The sequence below is a fragment of the Marmota flaviventris genome, chromosome 1, assembly GCF_047511675.1.
Source record: "Marmota flaviventris isolate mMarFla1 chromosome 1, mMarFla1.hap1, whole genome shotgun sequence".
NCBI classification, from domain to species: Eukaryota; Metazoa; Chordata; class Mammalia; order Rodentia; family Sciuridae; genus Marmota; species Marmota flaviventris.
The window spans coordinates 210,751,997-210,774,871 of NC_092498.1; the positions used below are offsets into that span (position 1 = coordinate 210,751,997).

General features: G+C 50.1%; 4 protein-coding genes and 1 pseudogene across 8 annotated transcripts; 2 read left to right on the top strand and 3 right to left on the bottom strand.

Annotated features, from left to right (window-relative positions):
- Positions 1–264: 264 nt before the first annotated feature.
- On the bottom strand, positions 265–7,256 carry Gng14 (G protein subunit gamma 14). Its single transcript, XM_071602333.1, has 5 exons — positions 7,154–7,256; positions 6,330–6,695; positions 5,875–5,935; positions 554–646; positions 265–455 (listed from the first exon to the last, which is right to left on the bottom strand). Exons 3-5 carry the CDS (start codon positions 5,884–5,886, stop codon positions 330–332), a joined length of 231 nt encoding a protein of 76 aa, XP_071458434.1. The 5' UTR covers positions 5,887–5,935; positions 6,330–6,695; positions 7,154–7,256; the 3' UTR covers positions 265–329.
- LOC114107691 (DNA repair nuclease/redox regulator APEX1-like) lies at positions 4,064–5,040 on the bottom strand (annotated as a pseudogene).
- Positions 6,909–13,481, top strand: Dhps (deoxyhypusine synthase). 5 transcript variants are annotated; one of them, XR_003585374.2, is made up of 9 exons: positions 6,909–7,227; positions 7,832–7,996; positions 8,369–8,490; positions 8,572–8,668; positions 8,742–8,828; positions 9,343–9,448; positions 9,523–9,626; positions 12,458–12,632; positions 13,065–13,153. XR_003585374.2 is itself a non-coding variant. In XM_071602313.1 (9 exons), the coding sequence occupies exons 1-9, from the start codon at positions 7,021–7,023 to the stop codon at positions 13,460–13,462; spliced, it is 1,149 nt and encodes a 382-aa protein (XP_071458414.1). In that variant the 5' UTR covers positions 6,909–7,020; the 3' UTR covers positions 13,463–13,481. The 5 variants fall into 5 exon arrangements, 4 of the variants coding, with proteins under 4 accessions (XP_071458414.1, XP_027811170.1, XP_027811169.1 ...); XM_071602313.1 differs by lacking the exon at positions 12,458–12,632 and adding an exon at positions 13,270–13,481 and having other exon boundaries at positions 13,123–13,190; XM_027955368.3 differs by lacking the exon at positions 12,458–12,632 and adding an exon at positions 13,270–13,481 and having other exon boundaries at positions 6,912–7,227; positions 13,065–13,190.
- On the bottom strand, positions 13,347–21,176 carry Wdr83 (WD repeat domain 83). The gene is made up of 9 exons (XM_027955371.3): positions 20,867–21,176; positions 20,668–20,788; positions 20,483–20,588; positions 20,188–20,236; positions 19,983–20,109; positions 14,716–14,783; positions 14,518–14,626; positions 14,320–14,434; positions 13,347–13,672 (listed from the first exon to the last, which is right to left on the bottom strand). Exons 1-9 carry the CDS (start codon positions 20,967–20,969, stop codon positions 13,523–13,525), a joined length of 948 nt encoding a protein of 315 aa, XP_027811172.1. The 5' UTR covers positions 20,970–21,176; the 3' UTR covers positions 13,347–13,522.
- Positions 21,177–21,277: 101 nt separating this feature from the next.
- On the top strand, positions 21,278–22,659 carry Wdr83os (WD repeat domain 83 opposite strand). The gene is made up of 4 exons (XM_027955373.3): positions 21,278–21,385; positions 21,507–21,612; positions 22,085–22,182; positions 22,277–22,659. Exons 1-4 carry the CDS (start codon positions 21,336–21,338, stop codon positions 22,341–22,343), a joined length of 321 nt encoding a protein of 106 aa, XP_027811174.1. The 5' UTR covers positions 21,278–21,335; the 3' UTR covers positions 22,344–22,659.
- Positions 22,660–22,875: the final 216 nt, after the last annotated feature.

The following is a 22,875-nucleotide window of genomic DNA, read 5'->3' on the forward strand; positions in this document are numbered from 1 at the left end:
GAATCCTGAGGTGGATGATGGCACCTCTGTGTGTGGCCATTGTGGCGTGTGGATGGTGATTGGAACCCAGGTGTGTGTGTATGTGGCGGGAGCAGGCATCTGCTGGGGCCGTCCCTAGGAGCCAGGAGCTGTAGGGGTGTGTCTGCTGCTGTGCCCATAACTCTAGAGGTGGTGGGGGAGGGAGGTGGGTCAGTTGTGTGCCTGTCCCTGCAAGCCCGCTGTCCCCTGGCCCCCCGTCTCAGCCCAGCCAAGCTGTGCCCCAAGAAGCAATCACTTCATGTTTATTGAGGCTCCCTGGGTTGCCAGGGCTGTGGGGTGGAATTATGGGGTCACAGGATGGCACAGGGCTTCTTCTCCTTGAAGGGGTTGGTGGCAGCTGGAATGCCCACGAGGAAGGGGTCACTCTTGGCCTGCTCCGTGCAGAACTGTAGTAGGTCAGTGGCTGCCTTGGATACCTGCAGACCGACCCTGTCAGCCAGACTGGGCATCTGCTGCTCCCCCGCCCGCCCAGGTGTGCCCCCTCCCCTGCCCCCTCGGCTGCCCCAATCCTCACCTTCACACGGTCGATGCCTGCCTCCATCCTTAGTTGCTCCACCGCCCGGCGGGCCTGTCCAATGTCACTGCCAATGGCCACCTTGCTGGACATCTGAGGGAGGGTAAGCAGGCTATGAGCAGTTGGCCTAAGCCCAGACCCCAAACCTAGGGCCACCTGAGGGACCCTGCCCCTCCTCCTGTTGCCCCTGGAGATGATGAGGCGGCTCTTCCACCTGTGGGCTCAGGGAGCTCTGCTGAGGGCTCCTGAAGGTGCCCGGCTGCTGGCTGTGTGCAGCCACCTCTGCCTGGCTCCCCTCCCTGCACCCGCCTGGTCTCCCCTCCCAGGTCCCCTCCCTCCCCACCCCTGCAGAGACTTTGAAGCCAGGATTCAGTGAAATGTCACCAGCGGCAGCAGCTGCCTTAGCAGAGGGGTTCCTGCCCCAGGAGGCCCAGCTGCTCCATAGTGTCACGTGTCGCAGTGGGCATCCCCAGGGGCTGAGAAGCTTTGTGGGGCATTGAGGAGCCCAGGCCTCTCTGAACTGCTGGATTCCCTGCTGGCTGTTGCCACCCAGCCTCTTGACAGCTTCTGCCACCCAAATGGCACGCAGTATTCCGGGCTCCGTCTCCACCGCCTGATCTCACCCAAGATAGGACTCCACTCGATAATGAGGCCTCTCTCCCCATCCCTGCCCCCTCTTCCCTGAGCTCCAGACCTGGGGCCCCCATCCTTCCTCAGCACATCACACTGCTCTGTCACTCAGAAATCAAATAATCTCTTTTTTTCTTTCTTTTCCCCTCCCTTCCTTCCTTCCTCTTTCTTTTGCCCTAGGTTTGAACCCAGGTACCTGTACCACTGAGCATTTAGTTTTTTGAGTCAGTAAGTTGCCAGACTGGACTTGAACCTTTTTTTTTTTTGTTTTTTGAGTATAAATATGAAGATTTTATTTTTGAACTTTCTTGTATTTCATTGGTCTATATATCTATATATTTATGTCAATACTACTTTTTTAAAATATGTATTTATATACTTATTTATTTTTTGGCCGACACAACATCTTTGTATGTGGTGCTGAGGATCGAACCTGGGCCGCCCGCATGCCAGGCGAGCGTGCTACCGCTTGAGCCACATCCCCAGCCCTGTCAATGCTACTTTTATTTATTTTAGTTTTAAATCTTTTTGAAAATTTTGATTTGTTATATATGACAACAGAATGCATTCAATCCATATTACATATATAGACCACAATTTTTCACCTCTGGTTGTGCTCAAAGTAGAGTCACATCCTTTGTGTCTTCATATATGAACTTGGGGTAATGATGACATCACATTCCAGTCTTTCCTACCCCATGCCCCCTCCCTTCCCCTTTGCCTTGAACTTTTTTAAAAAAAACTTTTGTAGTTGTGGATGGACAGCTGAGGATCGAACCCAGTGCCTCACACATGCTAGGCAAGGGCTCTGCCACTGAGCCACAGCCCAGCCCTGGCCTTGAAGTTAGTGATCCTCCTGCCTCAGTCTCCTGAGTAGCTGGGATGACAGATGTTTGCCACCACACCCTGCTCTTATTCACCTCTAACCTCACTTGGCAAAACAGGACCCTGAATCATGTTCCCCAAGACCTTCTGTCCTCTAGTCAAGTTCACTACTGTCCCCAACCGCTCAGCCCAGATTTCCAACATCTCCATCCCTCTTTCTCTGATCCTGACCCAACTAACCCTATCTCAGGTGCCATAAGATCAGCTTCAAATTAGGTTTTCTCTCTGGTCTCTTCCACCCTTCACACCACCTGGACCACGGCGGTCACCCAAGCCCTGGTCACAGCTTCCCCTCTGTCCTGGCCTCTCCCCTGACTGTTTTTCTAAAGGCAGTCAGTGTGATGTGTAGAACAAAAATAAAAAAACCTCTCCCACGGACAAAGCTCACTCTCCTGGCCACAGTCCAGGGCGCCGCCGCCTGCCCCTCTGCAGTTTCCTTCTTTTTTTTTTTTTCTTTTGAGACAGGATCTTGTTATGCTGCCCAGGCTGGTCCCAAACTCCTGGCTCAAGTGATCCTCCTGCCTCAGTCTCCTGAGTAGATAGGACATGCAGGCAGGTGACACCATGCCTGGCTCCCAAGTTACTGGTCATCAGCCCCCCTCCCTTACCCCTCAGGGAGCACCATGATGCCCTGTGTTAGTCTGCTCCAACTGCCGGGACAAAATATCATGAGTAGTGGCTTAAATAGCATTTTCCCATAGGCTGGAGGCTGAATGTCAGAGATCAGAGTGCTGGCAGGGCTGGTCTCCCCTGAGACTTGTCTTCTTGGTTTATAGAGGGTCACCTTCTCGCTGCGTCCTCACGTGGTTTTTCGTCTACACGCACATTCCTTGTGTCTTTTTGTGTGTCCATATTTCCTTTTATAAGGACACCAGATTGCATTAGCACCTACATAATGACCTCATTTTAACTTTATTACTCTTTAAAGACCTGCTCTGGGGGCTGCAGTTGTGGCTCAGAGGTAGAGCACTTGCCTAGCATATGAGAGGCACTGGGTTCGATTCTCAGCACCACATAAAAATAAGTAAATAATCCCAGCGGCTCAGGAGGCTGAGGCAAGAGGATTGCGAGTTTGAAGCCCGCTTTAGCAACAGCAAGGCCTTATGCAACTCAGTGAGACCCTGTTTCTAAATAAAATACAAAATAGGGCTGGGGATGTGGCTCAGTGGTCGAGTGCCCCCGAGTTCAATCCCCAGTCCAAAAAAATTAATAAAATAAATAAATTAATTAATTAAAGGTATTGTGTCAATGTACAACTAAAAACAAAAGACCTTCCCCAAATACCATCTCATTCTGAGATACTGGGAGTAAAGACTACATGTATTTTATGGGGACAAAGGTCAACTATTAACATTTTTTTTTTTTTTGATGCTGGGTGGAACTTAGGGCCTTGTGAATGTTCAGAATGTGCTCTACCACTCAGCTGCTTCCTCCGTCTTTGCTGAGACTCTGTGTACCCAGCACCAGGCATAAGCAAGAACAAGCACCCTCCCCATTCTTGTTCCTGGGAGATGATGGCACAGCCACTGTGAAAGAGATGACATTTGGGGCTGGGGACGTGGCTCAAGTGGTAGTGCGCTCGCCTGGCATGCGTGCCGCCCAGGTTCGATCTCAGCACCACATACAAACAAAGATGTTGTATAACTAAAAAATAAATATTAAAAAATTATCGCTCTCTCTTTAAAAAAAAAAGAGATGACATTTGAAAGAGAACATGAAATAAAATCAAGGGAAGGTGCGGGGGGAAGCCTCAGGGATGACTAGAAAAAACTATGACCTTTCATTTTTACAGATATTGTTAAAGAAAAAAGTAGGGGGGGTGCCCACAACAGAAACCTTGGGCTTAAAAAAAACCTTAGTCTGATTATGGTAATTTGAATGAAGGATTCATATTCTTACAGAAGAGAAATAAAATATAGGTTTCTCTAGAGAACTACTTAACGAATGCTTGGGGAGGGTACTATTTCCAAGACTCAAAATGATTCTGGGAGGGAGTCACAGTGCCAGGTATAGGGTGATGGGACAATGATCACTGCCAAAGGCCTTGGAGAAAATCTATTACCACACAATGCAGGTAAAAGAAAATGGGACAACAAAAGGTCATCAAGGTGCCAGCCAACATTCTTGGACCGAGCATTCATCATGTTAAGTCCAAAAGACATGGGGTACAGGTGCCGGGCAACGTCAGCCAGTGGCACAGCCTGCAGTGATTCCCCAAAGTCACGGTGCTCCCGTGGAGTGAAGCCATCATTTTTTTGTTTGTTTCCTCTGTGGTTACGACAGTCAATCTTCATGAGCCACAATGAGGTGCCTACATAGCACAAGGGGCTTGCAAGAAGCCAAGTTCCTTCAGGAACTTGTGAAAGGCTTAATCCCAGCGCTGCCGATACTCCAGTCTTACCAGACCCCAGCACACATGTGTCAAATTCAGCCACAATCACTTGGCCTTCCTGATGTTCCTCTTCACCAATACCATAAGAGACTGATGGGGCACTGGCGGGGCAAGTAGAGCCATACCACGATATCCTTCCTTGTCGGAAGGAGCTGACCTGTACTGAGGGGATAGTCCAGGCAGCTCTTGAAGTTCAGCTGGGAGTTTGTTCTCTGAACATTTGGTCTCTTGGAGGCACAGGATATCTGGGGCTTCTTCCTTTACCCAATCTAAATTCGAGATCATGGATTTGACACCCATTTCATAGGTAGAGGTTGGCAGACATGCTGATGGGTGTGGGGTGTGACGGAATGGGCAGTATCCAACTCAACCCCAGGCTCAAGTATAGCTTAGTGGTAGAGTGCATGCTTAGCATGCAAAAGGCCCTGAGTCTGACACTCAGCAAGGCAACAGAAAAACACTACAAAATATCCACTTTTGGATTAATATTATTATTTTTAAATATTTATTTTTTAGGTGTAGATGGATACAATGCCTTTATTTTATTTACTTATTTTTATGTGGTGCTGAGGATCGAACCCAGGACCTCACCCTTTCTAGGCAAGCGCTGTACCACTGAGCTACAACCCCCACCCCCCTGCCCCCCCCATTGGATTATTTTTCAATTAAATGTTTTTTGAGATGGGATTTTTCTTTTTTTTAGCACCAAGGATTAAACCCAGGGATGCTTAATCTCTGAGCCATATCCTCAGCCCTTGTTGTATTTTGAGAAAGGGTCTTGCTGAATTACTTAGGGCCTTGCTAAATTACCGAGGCTGGCTTTGAACTCACAATCCTCCTGCCTCAGCCTCCGGATCACCTGGGATTACAGGCATGGGCCATGGTGCCCAGTTGAGATGGGATCTTGCTATGCTACATAACCTGGCCCCAACTCCTGGAGCTCAAGTGGCCTTCTCACCTCAACATTCTGAGCAGCTGGGACTTCAGGCATGAGCCACCACATCCAGCTCTTATTTTTTATTTATTTAATTAATTTTAATATCTTTGTGCTGGGATTGAATTTAGGACCTTTCTACCATTGAGCCACACCCCAAGTCAACTCTCCAGTTTTTAGCCTAATAAGGGAGTGGAGAGTGGGATCATTTTTTGAGATGCAGAAGGATCAGGATTACTTGGAGAGAAAATTGAGAGCCAGGTGAGTATGTCAAGGAGGAAGCTATGTTCATACAATAAAGTATGCTCATTTCCAGCCTCATCGCCTTCTTACTGCCTGTTCCCTCTTCCAGTGTGTGTGTGGAGGGGAGGAGAATGGCCTCCATTCAGATCTTCATAGGAGGTCTCTCTTGGTCTTCTTAAATGTCACCTCTTTGACATCTTTCCCTAATCATCTGTCCCTCCAATTAAGGATACCAACCTCTTCATTCATTCCCACCCAGAGGCTCTCGAATCACTGCTGAATTCCTCAACAGCACTTACTGAAAGAAAAATAACCGAAAGGAGGATCAGACCTCAAGGAATAAGCAAGCTTTCTTTATTAAGCAGCGGAATGGCATATTTTCAGGGGAGAAACTGGCGGTTGATTACGGGGTGGGGTGTGGTCTCTGATTTTTACAGTGTTTAAGTGAGATCTGGATCATAATAAGGGAGACTGGAATCATTGCAGAGTACGATGGTTGGGTAGTCAGGGAAAACAGTTGTGCAAGTTCAAAGCCCAAATCAGGGAAACAGTTACGAAAGTTCGAAATTGTTGCTGGGAAAGGGTGAAAGTCCAGAGCCCAGGCCCCACTGTTTGCCTTCTCCTCCCACCTCCTGGGTCACACTGTCCTCCTGTCTCCCTGGGGGTTGTTATTTTCCATATCCTTCACTTACTCCTCTTGGCTTCTATCCACCTCCACCTTACCCCAGTCTGACTGTGGGCTCCAGAAGGGCAGGCTCCACATCTTGTTCACCTCTAAATCTTCAGCTCCCAGCACAACGCCCTACATACAGCATGAGGAAAGAAGGGGTCCCCTGTTGCCTCTCTGCATGGCTAGAAGGATGTAGGAGAGACAGACTTATCAAGGGTCTCACCGTCTCTCTAGGGAAGAGATGTCTGCCCCGGATGCGAAAGGAGACCCCCATCCAGTGGGAAGATGGGGATGGCAGTGCGCGTGTAGTCTAAGGGCCCAGGAGTCACTGCCCCATCTTCGGAGAGGCTCCAACTGTGACTCCGTCTTAGAAGCCACCCCCTCGTCCCTAGGGAACAAGAACGAATGGGCAAGCACAGTACAAAGCGGTAGGTCTCCAGCAGGCAGCAAGGCCTGGAATGAAAATTTTCTATGAAGCTGTAAACAAGTCAAAAAGATTAAGTCCTGGCTTTTGTATTACGGATAACAAGAGCAAATATGGCCGCGCCCGGCCCCGCAAGAGTCACACAGGGTCACGTGACAAGCAACTTCCGGCCCCCGCGCGTTACTTCCTGCGCTCTGGCTCTGACGTGCGTGCGCGGGCTTAACGCGTTTAGAGGCCGCCGTAGCCCCGGCCGAGGGCGACTCTGAGCTGGAAACCGGACCGCAGGAGCATGGAGGGTTCCCCGGAGGGGGAGGCGCCCGCTGCGGCGCTGGCCGCGGTGCTAAAGCACAGCTCGGCGTTGCCGCCCGAGAGCTCCCAGGTCCGGGGCTACGACTTCAACCGCGGCGTGGATTACCACGCACTTCTGGAGGCCTTTAGCACCACCGGCTTTCAGGCAACCAACTTTGGGCGCGCGGTGCAGCAAGTCAACGCCATGGTGAGACCCAGGGAAGCACTTCCGGGGCTGGGAGACGCCTGGCGTGTAGTAGAACCAATGCAGCGTTTGGGGGGCGGGACTTCCTGTGGGACCGAAGACCCGCGCCCTTCGTTGACACCGCCCAGTAGCTGGAGGGAGCGGGGCTTACAGTGGGCGGGGGTTCTCGTGCTGGGAAGGGGACTTTACGTTCACTGCTGTAACTAGCTCCCGCTATCAGGAGCGGGTAGTACCTGATTCTAGGGGATTTAAGGCGTTCTGGAATGGGCGGAGTCTGGGGCAATACAGTGCATTTAGAGGATGGGATTGGAGGAGGAGACTAAGTCAGGGCGGGGCTTGAACTTGGAATTGCTTTCCCAGCCGGGAAAGAAACTGGACTGGAAAAGATACTGATTCCTGAAAAGGTGCAAAACCTTAACGTGTGCCCAGATATCCGAACTGGGAAAGGGGCAGGATCTAAGCAAGAGACATTTCCTGGTTTCTGGTAGAAATGATCCTTTATCTCTGAGTGGAGGGGCCAGGAGGTAGAACCTGTCTGAAAACCCACTTAGGGTCCTTGTGATGGGGTTTGGGGCCAGATGCTAACTCGACCTGGCCCTTACCACAGATCGAGAAGAAGCTGGAGCCGCTATCACAGGATGAAGACCAGCATGCAGACCTGACCCAAAGCCGCCGCCCACTCACTGGCTGCACCATTTTTCTGGGCTATACATCTAACCTCATCAGTTCAGGCATCCGTGAGACCATTCGCTACCTTGTGCAGCATAATATGGTGGGGATCTGATAGGGTTGTGACCTTGGTCTGTCTGGTCAGTGAGTAATAAAATTGACAGGTTAAATGAGATGAGGAGATATGGGTTAGTTTTAAGAAGAGTGCTCCCTCTGGGCATCTTGGCTCACACCTATAATCCCAGCTACTGGGGAGGCTGAGGCAAGTTCAAGTACAGCCTTAGCAATCAGGTGAAATACTGTCTCAAAATAAAAAATAAAAAGGCTGAGGATGCAGCTTAGAGGAAGAGCATTGGGTTCAATCTCAGTATCACAGAGTAAAAAAGAAGAGCTCCCCACAAAAGGTCAATGAATGAGGGCTGATGTTAGGGGTCCTGCCAGGACTAAGGCCAACCTCGCTGTCCTATGGCTGCAGGTAGATGTGTTAGTGACCACTGCAGGAGGTGTGGAGGAGGATCTCATCAAGTGTCTGGCACCCACGTATCTGGGCGAGTTCAGCCTCAAAGGGAAGGAGCTCCGGGAGAATGGAATCAACAGGTGGGGGCCCTGAGTGGTGATGGGCAAGTGAACTGGGCTGAGGGGACTGGGGACTGATGCCTACATTCCTCCCATTCCCAGGATTGGGAACCTGCTGGTGCCCAATGACAACTACTGCAAATTTGAGGACTGGCTGATGCCCATTCTGGACCAGATGGTGCTGGAGCAGAACACAGAGGTGGGGCTGGAGAAACTTGGGGGGACCAGCATGGTGAAATCAGGGATTAATGCTAACAACCCCTCCCTCCTAGGGTGTGAAGTGGACACCTTCCAAGATGATTGCTCGGCTTGGCAAGGAGATCAACAACCCAGAGTCAGTGTATTACTGGGCCCAGAAGGTGAGGGTCTGGGTGGGGGCAAAGTCACCAGACTTCAAAGACACCTGGGGAGTCACTACTGTTATGATCAGGATTCCCATTCTTAGATGAGGAACCTCAAACACAGATAGGTTAGGTAATTTGTTTGAAATCACACAGCTATTGAATGGAGCTTTGGATTTCTTAGGTGTGCTCTTAGTTCATCTGGGAACAGTTTGTGGCAGTGCTCAGCAAATCCCTAGGGCCTGGCCCCAGGGACTACACTCCCTAGAGACTGTGGAGTCCAAGAATCTGAAAAGTAATAAGAGCTACTACTAACTAAGCTCCAGTCTCCTTAAGTGTCACAGTTGGTCTTCTCACATCTTCCTCTTCGTCTGCAAGTGGTGTTGGTATCCATATTTCATAGTTGAGGAAATAGGCCCAGAGAAGTTAAACAGACTGTTCCCAGCCAGGCAGACTACGTAGATGCACCTAGAATGGGGATCAGGGTGCCCCCACTGAGCTGCAGTTACTGACCTTCCCTGTCTTCCCTCAGAACCATATTCCTGTGCTCAGCCCAGCATTGACAGATGGCTCACTGGGTGACATGATCTTCTTCCATTCCTACAAGAATCCTGGCCTAGTCCTGGACATCATTGAGGGTGAGGCACTGGAACCCTCTAGGTGGGGGGAGAAGGTGTACCCAGTCCAAAGCCTGACCATGCCCTTTCCTCAGACCTACGGCTCATCAACACGCAGGCCATCTTTGCCAAGCGCTCTGGAATGATCATCCTGGGTGGAGGCGTGGTGAAGCACCACATTGCCAATGCCAACCTCATGGTAAGAGGGTGTGGTCCCTTTTGAGTGGATATAGTCCCTGGTGGGGGTGCCACTCAAGCCTCAGCCACATCCTGGGCTAGACAGGCCATGATTCCTGCCCTCTGGGGACAGATGTTCCAGAGCAAGTGACATGCACAGCAAGTGGCAGTAATGCTAAAGAAGAAGACAGGCTAGTGTGATGTCATGGGGCACGCCTATGATGCCAGCTATAGGGGAGGATCACTTGAGTCCAGGAGCTCAAGATCAGCCTGGGCAGCATAACAAGACCCCTTTTATTTATTTTTGGTACTAGGGATTGAACCCAGGGGCCTTAAACACTGAGCCACGCCCTCAGTCCTTTTTTTTTTTTTTTTGAGACAGTCTCAATAAGTTGCTGAGGTTGGCCTTGATTTTCCTGCCTCAGCCTCCCCAATGATTGGGATTACACAGGTGTGTGCCACCACCCAGGCTCCATTTTCTTTCTCTCCTTTTTTTTTTAAATAGTTTTTAGATGTTGATGGACCTTTATTTTATTCATTTATTTATATGCAGTGCTGAGACTTGAACCCAGTGCCTCACACATGCCCTCTGCCACTGAGTCACAACCCCAACCCCCAGGATTTTCTTGTCATGAGAAAGCATGAGAAGAGAAAGGGGTGCCATTTAGTAAAGGGTGTTGGAGTTGGACAGTGATCCACTCCTATAATCTGTAATCCCATCTTAGGGAGGCCAGGGCACAAAGATCACAGGTTCAAGACCAGCCTGGGCAGTCTAGCAAGACCCTGTGTCAAGGTTGGTATTGTAGCTCAGTGGTGGAGTGCTTGCCTAACGTGTGAGGCACGGGTTTGATTCTCAGTATCACACTGGGGAAAAAAAGACACTATTTCAAAATGAAAAGGGCTGGGGATATAGCTCAGTTGGTAGAGCGCTTGCCTCGCATGCATGAAGCCCTGGGTTCAATCCCCAGCACCACACCACCCACACACACACACACACACGAATGAGAGAGAGAGAGAACGGGGCGGGGGCTGAGATGTAGCTCAGTGATAGAATGACCCTGGGTTCAGTCCCCAGTATGGAGCAGGGTCGGGGGATGTGGCAAGAGTGTTGGAGAGAGGCTTCTGGGAACTGACCTGAGCAGAAGTTTTGGGAGGTGCCTCCCACAAGCCTCATAGTTATCTCCAGGAAGAGTTCCTGGCAGAGAAGACAGCCAGCTCCCTTCAAAGGCCCTGAGGTGGCTAAAGTGGTCAGGGAACAGCCAGGAGGGCCATAGAGGAGGAGGAGGAGAAGGAGGAAGAATGGTGTGGGCCTTGGCAGTTAGTGAGGTAGGAGGATGTGATTGGTGATTCGGGTGCCCTCTGATGGCTTTAGGGGAACAGATGGTGCCTGAGTCATGAACTGTCCAGAACCCTGCAGGGGCAGGACTAGGATGGTGGAGCTCCTCTGCAGATAAAGTTGGTGGTAACTACTGCTGAGCAGATGGGGAAGGTTGTTGATACACGTTCAATCTTTCGTTTTGTTTTGAAATGGGGCCTGACTCATTGCCCAGTTGACCTGGAACTCAGGCTCAAGGAATCTTCCCACCTCCGGCTCCTGAGTAGCTGGGACTGTAGGTACGTCACCACACCTGGCTCAGGTACACATTATCAGAAATGACTGGGCTTAGGCCCCAGAAGGAGAAGCCAGTGGGTGGCCACCTATTCCCACTACGTAGCCCTAGGATCTCACGGGCAGGATGTCCTGCCTCAGAGAACCAACTCATCCATTGTGGGCCTAACATGGGTTGCTGCCTTTGGAAACAAGGAAAAGTCGGTAGTTAACAGCATGGAATTTCTAGAGAAATCATTTCAAGATTTCATAAAGAGGGCTGGAGCTGTGGCTCAGCAGTAGTGCACTTACCTGGCATGTTTGAGGCTCTGAGTTAGATTCTCAGCACCGCATATATAAGTAACTTAAAGGTCTATCAACAACTAAAAGAATATTAAAAAAAAAAAAGATTTTCATAAAGAATAAGAACCACATGGATTTCTTTGAGGGGGCCAGAACTGGCCTGAGTTTAAGGGAAAGGATAACGTGTGCCCGACCTGTAACTAGCACCAAGAAGGCCAAGTGGCAGAAGGTGTTATATGAGTGGTGGCCCTTCCCTGATAACTATGTGGACCGTTGGTTCCTGGAAGAGCTTTGGAAAAACATTTATGCCCAGAAATGCCAACACTGGGCTGTGGTATTCAAGTCCAAGTGTGGTGATACAACAGCTGTGCAGCGTGTGTCTCTGTGCTCAGCTGGTGTATATAGATGAGGGTCTTCTGGTCCCCACTGGCTTTTTAGAACTGGCCTGGCATCTTCATTGATGGTTATGTTTTGTTCAACCCCCATCAATGAAGGTGAAGGGCGGAAGAAGAGCCGGGAGACCCATGGGCTATCCGAGTGCCCTGGTCTTCATTGCTTTCACCTACAGTTTCTCACCAGTGCGGAAGACCCTGACAGAGTCCATTAGTACTGACACCATCTGTGCCTTGTCAGTCTTCATGCTGTTGGGCCACCTCATTTTTGACTGGGGCCAAACCTGCCAATTGTATCCAGAACACTGTCCTCGAACATGGCCCTCTTTGCTTCTCTCTGGCCTCACATCTTCCCTGGTCCCTGCATATCTTCATCATGGTGATGAAGTTGCCATCCAGATTTTTGCACTGTGGCCCATGCTACAGAAGAAACCAATGGTGGGGGTCACACTGCTTTTTGCGTTTTCAGCCTGCTGTCCTTTAGTGTGAGGGAGCCAGTCTTTGCTTTTTTGCTGGTTTCCGTCTCTCATCTCTGCCCTTTCTACCTCATTTGCTGGCCACTTTTTCAAGAAAATACCCATGGGCCTTGGGATGAAGCTGAAATCAAAGATGGCTGTTCCAGGTTCCTCAGCCAAGTTAGGGTAGCATGGCTTCCTAACTAGCATAACCGAGGGCAGAGCCATTCTGGAAGCAGCAGGCTGGTGTGGATGAGAACAGAGGTCAGAAGGAACCAAAGGCTTGGGTGGTGAGTGCTTACCTGTTCTGTCATTTTATGATGAAAAAGTTTTCTGGTGCCCTCTTGAACGGTTGCCTTTCATCTGTTATTCACTATAACAGACGAAGTGATGTGGTGGCTACAAAAGTAGTGACATCCCTCCAAAAAAAAAGGAAAAAGAAAGAAAGAAATGATTGGGCCCCAAAGAGTTTCAGTTTGGGGATATTTTTCCTCTTTTGGGAGATCTGCATATACATGAGATATCTTGGGGAAGATACTCAAGTCTAAAGATGAAATTCATTGATATTTTGTATACACACAGCTTGAAGCTTCCCTAGAACAAAGAACTTTTGAGGGCTTCCTTTGGCTGACCCAGCCCTCAGTCTCTTTGGCTAATGTCCTGCTTCTTCGACTGCCTGTCTGATGACCGGCTGACCAGGCCCACCCTGCCCTTCCCTACAGCGCAATGGGGCTGACTATGCTGTCTACATCAACACGGCCCAGGAGTTTGATGGTTCAGATTCGGGTGCCCGGCCGGATGAGGCTGTCTCTTGGGGCAAGATCCGGATGGATGCACAGCCAGTCAAGGTAGAGGCTGGCTGGGTGGAGTGCAGGGTCTCCTGGGCTGTGGCCATGGGTTTGAGGCTCACCTAGGTCCCCTCTACAGGTCTATGCTGACGCCTCCCTGGTCTTCCCCCTGCTTGTGGCTGAAACCTTTGCCAAGAAGGCAGGTGCTTTCACGGCTGAGAAGAATGAGGACTGAGTGGATGCAGCCCCTGAAGGCCTCACCCCTCCTCTATTTATTAATTTGCAGACTCTGCCCCTCTCCCACTCCTTGGCCTGCAGCATCTCTAGAATAAAGAGTGCCTGGCAGCCGTTTGCAGTTGTCTTGGTTCTTGGATCTGGTGGCAGTCCCAGGCCTAGCCTGCTCCACCTTCCGCCTCATAGGCCTCTTCTCGCCAGCACTGGATTCTGCCCGCCATGGCGGTCAGCAGGCAGGGCTCTGTGGGATGGAAGGCCAGTGACTGCACAACACCGGGACCCACAGGTAGGGCCAGCGCCAGGGAACCCTGTGGAGGGAACGGTAGGGAGCAGGTTATCGGGGGTCTGGTTGTCCCGCTCCCCAAGATCCAGGCTAAAGCTTTCAATCACCAATCCATAGACATTTGGCCCCTGGCCTTTAATGGCCTCAACACCTCACTCCTTTTACCAGCAGGTCTTGGCTCTGCCTCTAGACCATGTCGTGATCACTGATTTTGCCTGCCTGGTGGCCTCCTGGCTTTTCTTCCTCTGACTGGACTCTGCCCTAGAGTTCCTAAAGGCTAGACACATCCAGGACAGGCCCTGGAGTTAAAACCATGCTCAGAGGCAGCTCAAGTTTCCTGAACTACAGCCTGATCTCATTCAGGGTCAGACGCTGCTGTTGGCTCTCCATCCAGGGGCCAGTCCAGCAGCTCTGCTCGGCACTCCCATCCCTATCTGACCTGGATTCTGCTGCTGACACATTTCCCGAAGTCTGCCTTCCTGGCCTGGTGTGTGCCCGCCTCTGAGCCTGAGCACGTGCTATTCCCTTTGCCTGGAATGTCCTTCTTGCCCCATCCTCACTCCTCCCAGCTCCAAGGCCTAATATTCTTTTTCAGGCATGGGCGTGACTGAGGGTAGCACAGGGCTGGGGCAGAGCAGTGCCCTGGCATGGAGCAGGGTGAGGGAGGCTCACCTCCACCAGGTCCCAGAAGAACACCTTCCCATCCTCGGAGCAGCTGACCACATGAGTGTCACGCTCGCTCAGGCAGCAGTCCAGCTTGTACTGCTTGTTCTGATGGCCTGTGTACCTGGGGGTGAGTGGGATCAGAGGGGCTTGCTCCTCTGATCAAGGGGTGGGGTGGGGGGAAGGCCCATGACCGTGGACACTCACTCGCCCAGCAGCTCGCCGGTGTCTTTGTCCAGAAGCCGCAGGGTAGAATCCAGGCTAGACACCAGCAAGCACTGCCCATCCCGGCTGAAGCAGGCACAGGTGATGGGGCCTGGGGGAGAATGGGCAGGCCGCTGAGGCTGCAGTGCTCCTGACTGGCCCACTGTTGTCCCTGCCTGTCCCCAGTGCCACAAAACTCACTGCCCACGTAGTCCGAGAAGAGCTGCCCCATCCTCAGGTCGTAACGCCTCACGCGGCCGTCCACAGATCTGGAGAAGCGGGTAGAGCCAGCTGAAGCACAGGCTGGGGCCGGGGGCTCTGTGGCAACCTCAGTGGCCCTGTGTCTTCCCAGCTGGCCAGACCCTGACAGGCAAGGCTAGGTTTACAGTTCCTGGACACAAATGAGATTCTGAACCAAACGGCTTTCCTTTTTTTCTTTTCTTTCCTGTGATATAGGATATTCCTTGAACCTGGGGGTTCTTTACCATGAAATACATCTCTAGTCCCCACAACCTTTGTTTTCTGAGACAGGGTCTTGCCAAGTTGCCCAGGTTGGCCTTGAACTTGGGATCCTTCTGCCTTGGCCTCTGGAGTTGTAGCTGGGACTACAAGTATGCACCATTGTGCCTGCTGAGGCAATGGCTCTATGGCTCAGGCCCAGGACTAACTGGTCCCATTCCATCTGTTTCCAAGATCCACAGCCCCCTTTTTCAAGCCCATGGAGCCCCTCAGGACCACCCTTTCCCCATGCTCTCCAGATCACCCTCCAGCAGCCCTCCTTATCCACAGGCCCACACCCATGGACTCAAATAACTGAAGATGAAAAGTATTTTGACTTGGGGTTAGGGAGGCAGCTCAGTGTTCGAATGCTTGAGCATGTGCACACCCTGGGTTCAATCCTCTGTACTGCAAAAAAGCAAAAGGGATTCTGTGGTCTTTTTTCCCTGTCATTGTTCCCTAACAATACAGTATAACAACTGTTTGCATAGTGTTTATCTCAGGTATTACAAGTCATCCAGAGATAATACAGGAGGATGTGAGTGGGTTCTACGCAAATACTATGCTATCCTCTAGAAGGGATTTGAGCATCCTTGAATCGATTGAACCCAGAAGTACTCTACCACTGAGCTACATCACAGCCCTTTTTATTTAAGGGAGGCTCTCACTAAGTTGCTAAGGGCCTAAGTTGCTGAGGCTGGCCTTGAACTGGCTGGCCTTGGAGTTACTGGGATTACAGGTGTGTGCCCATGCCCAGCAAGCATCCCTGGATTCTCATATCCACTATAAAATCGGTGTCCTGCAGATACTGAAAGATGGCTCTGGTCTCAGAACCTGACCCTTTTCTTCCCCCTCCAGCATCATCTCCTTGGCTGCTCTGGCCTCCCTGTACCAGTCCTCAAGTGTCTATGATAAAATTCTTTTGAAAGTACAGGTGCTGGGGCTAGGGATATAGCTCTGCTTGTAGAGTGCTTGCCTCACATGCATAGGCCCTGGGGCTGGGGCTGGGGCTGAGCAGTAGAGCGCCTGCCTCGCAGGTGTGAGGCACTGGGTTCAATCCTCAGCACCACATATAAATAAACAAACAAAATAAAGATATTGTGTCCATGTATAACTAATATATATATCTCTCACACACACACACACACACACACTCAGTATGAGTCATCTGAGTAGTTCCTCCTGATGGCCCTGTGAGGAACTGCCTCTTTCCCTTTCCTACTGAGGAAAGAGGTTAGTTCCTTCTCAAACCACTCAGGCTGAGTATATAATATGTATGTATGTGTATGTGTACATATATGTGTATATATGTATATATATGTGTGTACATATATATATATCTATATATACACATACATACATACACTCAAACTACACTGAGTATATATGTACACACACACACACAGAAAGAAACCTGGCCTTCCCTTGCTCAGAAAAGTAAATGTTCAGATTCTTCCTAAGGCGCTTAGACCCTCTGCAGGTGGTTCTGACCACTTCCTGGTTTCATCTCTGTCCTCATTCCTCCATGGTCTCGGGCATCACGCTGCCTTCAGTCTGGTCAAGTGCTTCTCAATGCACTTGTTCTTTTTTTTTTTTTTTCCTTGTATCAGGGATTGAACCAGGAGTGCTTAACCACTGAACCATACCCCAACCCTTTTTATTTCTTATCTTGAGACAGGGTCTCCCTAAGTTGCGTAGGACCTCTCTAAGTTAATGATGCTGGCATTGAACACAATCCTCCTGCCTCAGCCTCCCTAGCAGCTGGGTGTGTGCCACCAGCCCACCAGTGTACTTGCTCTTGCTCCAGTTCTCCACTGGGTGGCCCCTCAGCTTCCAAGTCTCGGCCTTTCCAGGGCCTTCTCCACACCTCCCACCCATGATCTAAAGGGCCCCCAAGTTGGTTTCTCCTGCTACCCCATCCTTTCCCTTGACCCTCACCACCCCTAATTTAATTATATTAGGTCTATTTATTTCTCCACTGGTTGTCCATTTGTCCTGCTAGAAGGAGCTCCTATGGGGCAGGGGCCAGGTCTGGCTGGTTCATGGCTGTGACCCCAGCATCCGATTCCAAGCCTGCTATGAAGCCTGGAAACCTGAATGAAGGGATGTGTTAAGGCTGGGTGTGGCAAAAATGACATCCAGGTGGGGCTGGGACCACATGGCACTTGGCTGCCTGAGCGTGGTTTGAGAAGAAACTAATCTCCTTCCTCAATAGGAAAGGGAAAGAGGCAGCTCCTCACAGGGCCATCAGAAGAAACTACTCAGATGACTCAGTTAACATACACACCAAGTGATTCCGGGGCCAGGCCCTGTATGGAGGCCAGGGGCACAGCCCGGGCCAAGCCATATGCACTTTCTGCCATGGTGAAGCCAGCACTGCCCAAGGGAGATACAGAAAGGCCTCCTGGAGTAGGTAACATCCAAACTGGGATTTGTATAGGGGTTGAACCCAGGGTCTCAAACATCGTAGGCAAGGGCTCGACCACTGAGCTCCATTCCAAGGCCTTTGTTAAATTTTAGTTTGAGCCATAATTCCAGTGATTCAACAGGCTGAGGCAGGAGGATTGCAGATTCAAGGCCAGCCTCAGCAACTTAGTGAGGCCCTGTCTCAAAATAGAAAATGAAAGGGGCTAGGGGTGTGGCTCAGTGGTTGAGTTCCCCAGGGTTCAATCCCTGGTATATATATGTAAACAAATAAATGGAAGAAAGTAAGTTTGAGGCCTGAACCCTCATCCACTTAGACCCTGTCTCAAAATAAAAAATAAGAGGCTGAGGTTGTGGCTCACTGGTAGAGCACTTCCCTGGCATGTGTGAGGTACTGGGTTTGACTGTCAGCACCACATATAAATAAATGAATAAAATAAAGATCCATAAAAATTTTAAAAAGGGCTGGTGATGAAGCTCAGTGGCAAACATTCCTGGGTTAGATCCCTAGTACCAAACACAAATAAATAAATAAATGGATTTAAAAGGTTTTAGTTTTGAGCCAGGTGTAGCCTATAACCCCAGCAACCTGAAAGGCTGAGGCAGGAGGATCATAAGTTTGACGACAGCCTTAACAACTCAGTAAGGCCCCAAGGAATTTAGCAAGATCCTATCTTAAAAAGATTCTGGGTATGTGGTGGCTCCATGATTACACATCCCTGGGTTCAATCCCTAGCACTCCCACCCCCAGTCAAAGAACATAATAAAGTTAAATAAATGAATTATTTATAAAATTTTAGTTTTGAGACAGTCTCACTAAGTTGCCCAGGCTAACTTTAGGCTTGGAATCCTCCTGCCTCAGTCTTCCAAGTAGCTAGGATTATAAGCCTATCCCACTAGGTCAGCTTGTAAGAGACCTTTGTTTTGGACTAAGTTCCTACACTGGGCCCAGCTGACAAGGCTGGAAAATCAAAATGGAGTCACACAGGCTAAAGTTCCACATCACCAAACTAAAACTATTATCATTTGACTTTCTGAAAAATCAGGAGAAGATAGCCAAATTTCCCCAAACAGGCCAGTTTAAATTGATAAGTGTCCTCTGCCTTAATCCTTATATAAAGAAAATAATCTGATGTTAATTATTTTTTCAATGATATGTTTGCCCATCAGAAAGTAACCTTACCTTCTTTTTTTATTTTTTGATGTTTGCCATTTGGACCTTGTACAGTATTCTACCATTGAGCTATAGCCCCAGCCCCAGAAAGTAACTTTATTTATTTATTTATTTTTCAGTACTGGGGATCAAAATTAGGGCCTTGAACATGTCAGCACTCTATCACAAGCTATGGCCTCAGTATTATAAAGTGACTTTGAGATGACTAATCTGCTTTTTGGTCTTTGCTTCTGCTTTCTTCAGCCACTCTCTGTGTATAAACCAACCTCTTCTACAGCACTTATTCTGTTTTACAGAATGAAGTACTACCCAATTCTAGAGTAAAAATAAAACAATTAAGATCTGGGCTAGGGGTGTAGCTAAGTAGTGGAGCACTTGCCTAGCATGATTACAGGTCTGTGGGTTTGAGCTTAGAACCACAACAAAAGATCTTTCAGCTAACTGGGCAGGTATACCTGTAGTCTCAGTTACTTGGGAGGCTGAAATAGGAAGATTCCTTGATCCTAAGAGGGTCAGACTGGGCAATGTAGTGAGAAACCATCTCTCTCTCTCTTTCTCTTTTTTTAAATGTTTTTTAATTATTAATGGACCTTTATTTTATTTATTTGCTGAGTATCGAACCAGTGCCTCATGCATGCTAGGCAAGTGCGCTACCACTGAGCCACAACCCCAGTCCCAAGAAACCATCTCTTTAAGGGAAGGAAACAAACCTTAAAATTGTAATTTTTGTCCTAGGACAAAGAGAACAGCTTCTGGGTCTGTATTCCCCCCCACGCACATTTTTTTTTTTATTGGTGCATTGTTATTGTACATAATGATAAGATTTGTTATTACATATTCATATATGTACACAGTATGGGACTGTTTCAGCCCAAATCCTTCATGTGGTAGCAATGGCTCTCCCTAGGGTGGGGCAGTCCTACATGGAATTGAAAAAAATAATTGTGTCCTGCAACAAAGCTACCCTGTGCGAGTAGGCCTTTCCCCTATTTCTCCATTTTGTTCACTGCTGTATGGCCACTAAGGAAGTATCTAGTATGCAGTAAGTGCTCAAATACACTGAGTAAGTAGTGGAGACAGTCCAAGCAGAGGAAGAACAAGTGAAAATGTCCTGAGGTGGGAGCATGACTGGCATTTTTAACAGAAATGAAGCCCAAGGATGAATAAAAGTTGAGGGATCAGCAATGGACACACTGGGCAGGGCCTTGTGCATGCTAATAAAGAGAGCAGTGTTTTTTGCTTTTTTGCATTGATGGGGATGGAACCCACTGAACAACACTTCCCAGTTCTAAGAGCAGATTTTAATCTAAGTGTAGAGGCAGCTAGGATCTCAGTGACACTGGGAGAGGGGTAAGGTCCTAGATCTACTTACCCTGCAAGAACCTCATGATCTGACACCTTCACACTAGATATGCCATCCCTCGCCTCATCCAGTGTCTGCACTGGCTCAGGCCTCCGTGAACGACAGTCCCAGCATCGGATACTGGAATCGATAGAGCCTGGGAATCCAGCATAAAGGTGAGATTAGATGTGGAGCTGTAAGCACTGTCCACTGCCCACCGAGGTTCCAGACTCACCAGACAGTATGAGTGTAGCTTCTTCATTAAACTGCACTGTGTTCACCTTCTAAGAAACAGGAATTGCTACTCAGGAGGATTGGGATAATGACAGGATTCTCAGTGTCGGTTAAAGCAAGGGCACATGGTAGAAGTGGAGAGATGAAAGGTTCTGGGCAAATGGCAGGACAGAGCTTGGGGACTAACTGACCATAGGGGAGAGACTCTAGTGGGCAGATGTTCTTGGCATCACCCACGTGCTAACGGTCCCCTCCATCATGCACGCTCTAATGAGGGTCTCGAAGCTTGAACTTACCCCCGCGTGGCCCCGGAATTTGCGCACGACCTGCCCGGATGCCACATCCCATAGCACCACGGCTTTGTCCCCGCCGCCGGAGCAGAGATTGCTATTGTCAAAGGAACTGGGGTGCAGGAGAGAAGGTCAACGTCGATTTCCAATCCCGGCCTCAGCGCTCCCATCCCGGCTGGTCCCTGGCTCACCCGGCCGCATCCAGCACCTCGTAGCCGTGGCCGCTGTAGGTACGGAGTAGCGTCCCCCGCAGTGGGTTCCAGAGCTTCAGGGTCTTGTCGCTGCCGCACGTCAGGCAGTAATTGCCATCCACTGGGGAACAAGAGGAGGGGGTTCTGGGCCGCTGGCCTCAGGAGGCGGGAGGACCCGAATGAAGATGAGGGCGCTCACCGTTAAATCTCACGGCTCGTACTGCCCCTTGCTCGCAGTCCAGCGTCTTCAACCGTTTCTGCGGCAGCTCCGGGCCCCGAGGCTTTGGCTCAGGGAAAGCCATAGTCTCGGACCCCTTCCTCACCGCCTAGCATCACTCAGTCGGCAACGGGGATTTGGAGGCTTTGGGTGTAACCTTATTATTGTTCCCCATTCCTTTCACTTCCGGGTTCAAATTTTCAGTATTTTGGTGACAGTATTGGGAATACTAAAACCCATTTTCAGTTTTTTTCCTCCTCCTCATTTTCAGGGGCTTTTTTGTTGTTTTTTCATGCTCTCATTCTCCGTCCTCTGACTGCAGGTAGTCCTGGCCTCCGCGGTTAGGAACCGAACCGCGAGGGCTGCGCGCGTTACTCTAAAAACCACCATTCCCACGCCGGAAGCTGCAACTCCCGCGGCGGAAGAGGCGCGACTTGATCTTCAACTCGCTATGTCCACGAACAATATGTCGGACCCACGGAGGCCAAACAAAGTGCTGAGGTGGGGACTCCAGCGTCATGGCAATAGGGCTTAGGTTGTGGGTTCAGGTCGGGGCCTAAGAAGGTGCTTGTTCATTACAGGGACGTGACTTGAGCGCCCCTGACTCTTGGGCCTCTTGCAGGTACAAGCCCCCGCCGAGCGAGTGTAATCCAGCCTTGGACGACCCGACACCGGACTACATGAACCTGCTAGGCATGATCTTCAGCATGTGCGGCCTCATGCTTAAGGTGGGCGGAGCTGTGTTTCCGTGGGAGTAGCTCCGCCAGAGAATGAGGTCTGGGGGCGGGTTCGGAATGAAGAGGGGCGTCTGACTGCTGCGGAGGGGGCGTGGCCTGAAAGTTGCCTTGGGCGGGGTTGATGTAGCCCACACTGGGGAAAGCTCGGGCCTGGGGCAGAATTGGGGAGGGGTGGGTTTGAGAATGGAGCCTGGCTTTGAAGCAACTTGGAAGGAACTGATGGAAAAATGACAGGTGGGGAATCTCTAAGGCTAGTCTTCTTGAGTCTACGGGGATATGATATGGCCTCAGAGATGCATGCCAGGTCGTAGCACCAGAAACCTATGGGGTGGGACTAAGGGACTCCTGAGGGGCAAGATCCAAGCTGTGCAAAGGAAAATCATTGGTGCCTGAGGATGTCATTTGTAGGGATTCTTGGCATGCTTCTCACCCAGCTAACCACAACCCACCTACCTTTCCCCAGCTGAAGTGGTGTGCTTGGGTCGCTGTCTACTGCTCCTTCATCAGCTTTGCCAACTCCCGGAGCTCTGAGGACACTAAGCAGATGATGAGTAGCTTCATGTGAGGCTTGGCGTAGAGAGGGAGGGACTCCTGCATTAGGGGAGGGGGGGACCCATGCCTATCATCTGGGACTGACTCTTCTTGCCTATCTCAGGCTGTCCATCTCTGCCGTGGTGATGTCATATCTGCAGAATCCTCAGCCCATGACACCCCCCTGGTGATGTCAGCGTAGAGGGGTCTCATCTGGACCCTCTCTATTCACCTTCTCCCTGGCCTGGCCTTTGGCTACTCAACCTTCTGCACTCAGCTGCTGACTTGGACTTCCCTGAGTGAGGTGCTCTCAGGGTCCCCAGTTGGACAGAGGAAACTTGGCCCTTTCCCTTGGGTCCCACTTCTGCTGGGGCACTGAGGGGGAAAAACAGGCCTATACTTCCTGTCTCCCCTACCCTGCCTGCTACTGGGGGAGATGCTGTTCATGTTTCTAGGTGTGTTCACTCATTTTCTTGTTGAAACTGTTAATAAAAGTTTCTCACTCTGGCTGTCCTCTGTAAACTGTCTCTTATGTTCACAAAGCTGAGAAAAAGACTTCAGCTCCTCCACTCAGGCCTCTGTGGAACCCCAGTCTGGAGCCTTTTGGTAGTTCAAACCCTCCTTTCACAAACTTCACGACTTAAGTCAAGTGCCAGGTGACCCTTGTCCTCTGGCAACTCAGCTGATGGCCCTGCTGACCTGTGCAATCTGTGCTTTGGTTTT